The 7556-nt window shown below is 46.2% G+C and overlaps 1 protein-coding gene across 1 annotated transcript; it reads left to right on the top strand.

Annotated features, from left to right (window-relative positions):
- The first annotated feature begins 502 nt into the window (after positions 1–502).
- LOC143153640 (uncharacterized) lies at positions 503–6975 on the top strand. The gene is made up of 4 exons (XM_076325059.1): positions 503–514; positions 790–1241; positions 2434–5232; positions 5588–6975. Exons 1-4 carry the CDS (start codon positions 503–505, stop codon positions 6882–6884), a joined length of 4560 nt encoding a protein of 1519 aa, XP_076181174.1. The 3' UTR covers positions 6885–6975.
- The last annotated feature ends 581 nt before the right edge of the window (positions 6976–7556 follow it).

Genomic DNA, 7556 nt, shown 5'->3' with positions numbered 1-7556 from the left:
AAACGCTTGACCATGTCTTTAAACTATTCCAGAAATCTAGATAAATGTAATACTTGATAAAAAAAAGTGTTCCGCTCGAATGTTTCATTTCGTGTACGAATTTTCAGACTCGAAGTCATTAGACAAACTGAACATATATTTTTAAAAACGTACATATGCAAACGACTTCACGCGAAACCTCGAGAGTTCGTTTCAGTTTTTGCACGAGGAAGAGGGTGGTGTATCGTTCGTCGTAGAGGTAAATCGAAATCGAGACCCCCTATTTCATATAAAATATGAAAACCTAAGAAACATTTTCTACGTACAAGGTGTACCGTGACGTGACCGAGGATCTCTTTAAACGTGCACGTTTTAAAACCGACCGAACTAATTCGTGGCGTTCGTGAAAACACATCGATACTTAACCTTTCCATTGAACCTCGATTTTAGAAAGCAGTTTCTCACGACTAACTTCACAAATTGTGAGAACACTTTAACATCAACGAGTTGCAACGAAACTTGTATGGGACCGGAGGTAGGCGAAGCGTTTAAATAAAATCTACTTATTTCACATTTTGCTACGTATCGAATACCAACGGTTCATCGAATCGAATCGTATCATAAATCGCGCGTAATTATAATCTTTTGTTCTCGCGATTACGTTTCACGATTCGATAACCGGAAGCGATACTTTCGCGATTCGTAGCGTTCGACGATCCTCTGTAGCAATTATTCTCGTCTCTCCGTGTAGTTGGCGAAAAATCGTTTCGTTGTATTTTCACGATATTCTCAACCGTCATCGATTCGCAGGGTGTATCTCGCGCGAACAACAATGGGGGTTTCGATTTCGATAAATGCTGCCGGTACATCGACTGGATCAAGCCGATTCTCGGGACCAGTTTGGAGAACAGAATCTACTCGGGGCTGGAAGAGCTCGTGTGCACACAGAATTCACCGAACGCGAATCGTTTGTCATGCGTGAACGGATGCCTGGACGCGGCTACCGAATGGATCGATTATTTGGACGCGTGCTGCGCAAAGAATATCGAAGCCCGTGACGCGATGATCAAGAAAGCGATCGAGTATCTCGTCGAAGACGGCCTGGTGACACACTTCGTCGATACGGGGACTCTTAACAACAGAACGAACAGAATGGTGTGCCAGGAGCCCGATTCCACGATCACCGAGAAGAATATTTGGAAGAACATGAACGTCTGGAGGTTTATTAACGAGAAGGATTATTGGTTGTGTCAGGATTGCGCGTGAGTGTTCGCTCCTGTTTTTCGTTCGTGTTCTATCGATCTATCTTGCGTTTAGACGGACGAACTATTGTATCAAAGTATTGTATCAAATGTACTGGTTCGATGTACTCGAGCGGGTCACCTTTCGAAGTTAAAAAAATATCACTCGTGCGATTAATACAGGGAGTGTAATTAAGGATTATTAGTTGCGTCGGGATTTCGCGTGAGTATTCCGTTTCGATTCGGGAGTCGGTTAGGTTACTTTCGAGTTAAAAAAGTATCACTTGTACGATTAACATAGGGGGTTTATTAACGAGAAGGATTATCAGTATTTCGTTCTAACTCGTGAGCGGGTTGGGTTACTTTTGAGTTGAAAAAATTTACCGATTGAACTAGAGGCTTTTCCAAGATTTCAATAGGAAGATCAAGGGGACAGTAATACGTATTGTTCAAGAATTAATGTGATTTTGCACATTCGAGGGATATTAATGTTTACAAGCGTGGACTTGGAACGTGTTAAACCGTGGCTATTGTACCAACGGAAATCCTGCAACGTTTTCCATTATTCGGGATGTTTCGTTTGTTTTCGAATGTTTAACGTCTGATCGATATCTCCGTTACGTTTAGGGGTGAGCGTAAATTTCTAAGGAAGAAGTTATTTGCCTCTGTAGGAAGATATTACGATAAGTGACTCTTTCTTCTCGAGTCTTGTATCTGACAAAAAGACGCATTCAACCGTGCATGATATGTTGACCTTCCGGTAACTCGAAGAAAACGTTTTCCGATGATTGGACAGGATGTTACACCATTTGATATTTTCTTTTGCGAGGAAAACATCGAGTGTACAACCATGTGGTAATATTGTAAAATGTTTCACAGAGAAATTGAACGGTTTCGAGTGGTGTACTATCTACCTCGAATGGTAATTTTTTAGTTAGAGATGTACAGGGAATACGAACGACGACTTTGTCCTTTAAAACGAAAATGGGCACTTTTCAATGCATTCGTCGATGCACGTAGCTCTCTATTCGCTCTCTAAAACAATATTGAAGCGAATATTGTCCCCGAAGGCACTTTAATGCGAATATTGCGAAGTAATATCGGCGGTATATTATAATTATTCACGTAGTCGATACTCGGGACATTCTCTCGTAGCTGCGTTTCGTTAGAATCGATCATTTCGGGGAATAATCTCTTAAAATTTCTTTTACAGAGACGTCTCTCCGATCGGTACGAGCTTGGAGCCATCCCCGGGAATCAATTCGGAAATTATCGAACGTACGATCAACAATCGTAACAGCGATCTGGAGGTAGAAGTTGGCTCAAGGACGAACGAAACACCAGCACCGAGCAACTCGCAACGAAAACACTGTGATCGTTACTCTCTCTCTGATCAAACCATCGCCAACGCCAACTCCTCGAAGCTACCGGTCTATCAACGACACTCGTCCCCGTTCAACGAAACCGAAGTTCATCCACGAACGAACTGTTCGAAAAAATCACGAGCCACGATGACCTGCAACTGCGATCTGACCAAAGTTCCACGAAAAAGCTCCAAACTCAGGGTGTTTGTTCACAAAACGACGAACACCAGTCGTTCAACGATCCCGAATCCACCGAAAGCGACCAGTCTCTCCTTACCCTGTAAACCGAGTCACCTGATCGTTCGAATATTCGAGGCAGATCCATCGTTATCGGATTCTTGTCTGGTTCTAATGAGGAGGAAGTTCGAGAACAGTGTACGCAATGTTTGTTCCTGTTTGAACGACGTCCTGGGGAAATTGGAGGACGCGATGATCAGAGAGCTGCGGCTCGGTTGTAAAATCCGATCGGGTCGTATCGATTTGAACCTTCGACGTCAAGGATCGCCGAAGGATCGGTTATTCCTGGCTCGTCTGCCCACCTGTCGCAACGTTCACAAACGTGTCACTCGTCTTGGGACAATGGACGATCACAGGAGCTTGCAAAATTCGAGTGAAAACGTTCGACCCCCGAAAGACTCCGAAGTCTACGTCGACAGTTGCAAAGACGTAACGATCAACGAAACATACGATGCAAAAAAGGAACCGTGTCTGTCGACTAGTCGCAATGTTCACAAATGTGTCACTCGTCTTGGGACAATGGACGATCACAGGAGCTTGCAAAATTCGAGTGAAAACGTTCGACCTCCGAAACACTCCGAAGTCTACGTCGACAGTTTCAAAGACGTAACGATCAACGAAACGTACGATGCAAAAAAGGAACCGTGTCTGCCGACTAGTCGCAATGTTCACAAACGTGTCACTCATTTTGGGACAATGGCCGATCATCACAGTAGCTTGCAAACTTCGTACCAAAACGTACGTCCTCCGAAATACTCCGAAGTCTACGTCGATGTTTGCGACGATGTGATAAGGATCAAAGAAACAGATGGTGGAAAAAAGAAACCATGTCTGCCGACTAGTCGCAGTATTCAGAATCGCGTCACTCGTCTCGGGACCGTGGCCGATCGCGTGAGCTTACGAACTCCAAATGAAAACGTTCGTCCACCGAGAGATTCTGAGGTCTTTGTCAACGGTTGTCGCAACGATGCACTGAAAACGAACAACGGAACAGACGTTAGAAAGAAATGCGTCACTTTCTATTCACCGTGCTCCAACAACGATTCGACGGAAGAGAACGAAATTAGATATCAAATCCAAATCGAGGAATATCGCGACAAAAAGGTGACGGAGAAGGAGATGGATTTCGTGTGGACCGGAAACACGACGAAGGGAGTTGACCAATCGTCTTCGTGTTTCGCGAGAGCTCGTGGATTGGAGAAGTCCGAGTCCTCCGATATCGACAGCGAAACGGAAAGCATTCGATCGAGCGCACGTGTTCGTAATTTCGAACGGGTGCTCTTCTTACGCGAAAATGAAGAACCTTGTCCAGTTGACACGAAGATGAACGATATATCCGAGGATCGATCGTTCGCGAATCCCGAGAAGAGGACATCGTCCACGTCTGATAGCGATTGTTGCTCCGACAGCTTGCAAGAGACACCTCGGGACGTTGTTTCGCAAGAAACTGAATCACCGTTAGAAGTTTGCAGCCCGGAGCAATGTCTCTGTCATGTTTTTTGCGTTGACGACGACGACACCGGTAAACGTGAAACGAGCGATGAACCCGTTGCTCGTACCGAGGAGGTGGAAAATTTTGAAGGTAATCGAGCGGAAAGAGTTCACGACTGTCGTTCCGGGGAGACCGAGTCGAAGACGAAGAGAACCTCTTCGCGGACCGAAGAAGACGTTTCGAGAACTGGGGCGAGCTTTCTACGGAGCGGCAGCAGCGTCGGTCGGCTGGAAAGAAACGTTCCGGAGATAGAAAAAGGAACTTCGAGTTTATTAAAAACGAATAATCCCGAAGAGACCAACGATACGCGTCGAACGAGAAAGGAGGCTCGCGTCGAGGAAAACGTCTCGGGGACGAGAAACGAATCGGAGAGAACCGAGAAACTCGGCGCGAATTGTATCTACGATACAAAATGTTCCCGTTGCGGTAAGGATCTATCCGATGTGGAGGCGAGTGATGCCGAACTGGTGAATTTCATCGATACCAGGCCCGAAGGAACTGGTAAGGATCTCGAGGTTTCGAAAATATCGAATTCACGTACCGAGGTTTCGAAAATATCGAATTTACGCACCGAGGTTCCGAAAATATCGAATTCACGCACCGAGGTTCCGAAAATGTCGAATTCACGCACCGAGGAAACGAAAGAATGTTCATCGACGCGTCAGCCTTCGAAGTGTAAAACATCGAGCGTCGTCGACGCGGACGTAGTAGCGTCTATTCGGAATCGATCCCACGGAAGGTTCCCGTTAACCGAGTTTCCACGAAAATCTCGAAAAATCAACGGACGGAGTCGTCTGGTCGACGAGGATGCCGATCGAAGGGCTGTATCCGCGACGAGGGTGAATACGAAACAGTTTGCGCGTCGATCGAACGCTTCCACGGACCGAGAGAGCTTCTCCGAGGATTTGTGTACCTACATGTACGTTGTCGATACGAGACCGATGACGTTTCTTCCAGCTCGATTTCTTCCTTTCCAGCGAATTTCCTTCGTTTCGAGGCCGGTTCAAAGTCGAACAATTCGTCCAGTTCGTAGCGACGCGAAAGAAAGAAATGGAAAATTACTTTGACCGACCTTGAAAAATCGAAGGGAACGCTTGTTCGTTCCTCGCTGTCGGAATTGTAAATTTGTAAATATCACACGACGCGGAGCTCTTGCTCTCGCTCGAGGCAACCGAATTGTCTCGGGATCGATCTCTGTCTTCTTTCTTTCTTTCTTTGAAATGTATCTCTAAAATGGTCGAACGAAATAAAAATAAATAAATTTCTCCCCCCAGGAGCCGCGAGACGCACGCGAGACCGAGGCTAGGGAAGTCGAGGCGCTCCAGACGCTTCGCGACTCGTCCGTCATCGCGTTCCGCGAACAATCTCCGTAGGATCGATACCAAGACGAAAGAAGAGGTCGTACCGGATCGCGGAGCGAAAGAAGGGAACATTTTGGCGACCTTTACCCGCCACAAGAGACGCTTCTGGAAAGGTTCGATCGTTCCCGGTAACTTGTGCGCCTCCTTTCCAGCGGCGTCGATCGATCGAATCAAGCACCTGATACGTAAAAAGCTCCGCAGACTGTTGCTAGAGGAACGCGACAAGGGGACCAGCACGTCGAAAACGTTTCTAAAGAACGACAGATACCTCGTGAGCATCTCGAGCGTGAAGCTGAACGAGGTACGAACGATTCGCGAGTGTCGTCCCGAGATTGCCCCGTCTTTCCGTCCGGTGAGAAATCGAACCGCGATTGGAGAACCGGAGGCGACTTTCGTGGTAAATAACTTCGAGAAAGGTGGGAAGTACACCACGGATGAGGTCGGGAATAGACGTGGTCGAAGAATCCTCAAGAAGGCGAGAGTATCGAACGTTTCGAGGATTTCGAACCAGGAACGTGCGTCTAACGATACGCGCAGATCGATCGACGAAAGACACGAATCTACGGAAACCGATATTAGGGCAAGGACTCGGACATCCTGTTGCGATTACGGTGGCTACGGTAGACGTTCCAGCGTAGCGTCATTGGTCTCCACGCGAGTACTGTTCCTCAAAGACGACCCGGAGCGGTGTTCGGGCGACGTGAGAGAGAAGCAAACCAATGGCGCGTGTAGCGACAAGCTGCTCGACCAGAGAGCTCGGAATTCGAAACGAGAGAAATTCCAGACACATTTCCACGGAGATTTTCGTTTCGATCGAGATTCGAGGAGATCGGGCCGGAATCGTTGCGGTTGCGAGTTTTTCGCCCGCGACCAGAACCGAAACAGAAATCTGTTTCGCAGAGTGATCCTCGACGGTGTCGAGAGCCGTACGAGCTCCCAGGATTCGAGACCGTTTGACGATCGTTCGTTCGATTACCTCGAGAACAGCGACAAGGATTTCTCCAGAGTGTTCGGTGATTACGAGAGATGCATGAACAATCTCGGCGCGGACTTCAGGTGGAAATTGTTGCAGTACGTGGCGCTTTGCAGGAGCGTGAAAGACTCTTTGATAAATAGGCTACGGTCAGACGAGGTTTACGAGGGCAGCCCACGAGCTCCGTGCAGCGAAGCACGATGGACAACGCGCACCGATTACTCGATTCCTCGATGATGGGACTACGCCACCAATGGGAAACACGATTTTTCGCGAGCTTTTCTCCCATTAAAGCTCTCCTACAGTAGTTTCTTTAGCTTAAGGAGCCCTCTTTTTAAGTGCACGAACATAGTATATACTTTTTTTTGTAGAAGAAATAAAATTCGAGGACATCACGTTGGTTGTTTGATTTCGAGTAGTGTGATATTGTGCGAGCTTTTCTTCTTTTAAAGAAATCTCTTCTATAGTAGTTTTTTTTAGCTTAAGGAGCCCTCTTTTTAAATGCACGAACATAGTATATACTTTTTTTTGTGGAAGAAATAAAATTCGAGGACATCACGTTGGTAGTTTGATTTCGAGTAGTGTGATATTGTGCGAGCTTTTCTCCTTTTAAAGCTCTTCTACAGTAGTTTCTTTTTTATCTTAAGGAGCCCTCTTTTTAAATGCACGAACATAGTATATACTTTTTTTTTGTGGAAGAAATAAAATTCGAGGACATCACGTTGGTAGTTTGATTTCGAGTAGTGTGATATTGCGCGAGCTTTTCTCCTTTCAAAGCTCTTCTACAGTAGTTTCTTTTTTAGCTTAAGCAGCCCTTTTCTTGAACGCACGAACACAGTTTCCTTTTTTGTAAAAGAAATAAAATTCGAGGACATCACGTTGGTACTTTGATATCGAGTAGTCGCCCAT

The sequence above is a fragment of the Ptiloglossa arizonensis genome, chromosome 13, assembly GCF_051014685.1.
Source record: "Ptiloglossa arizonensis isolate GNS036 chromosome 13, iyPtiAriz1_principal, whole genome shotgun sequence".
NCBI lineage: Eukaryota > Metazoa > Arthropoda > Insecta > Hymenoptera > Colletidae > Ptiloglossa > Ptiloglossa arizonensis.
Note: the sequence above shows the minus strand (reverse complement) of the source record. Positions and strands in the feature narration are given on the sequence as shown.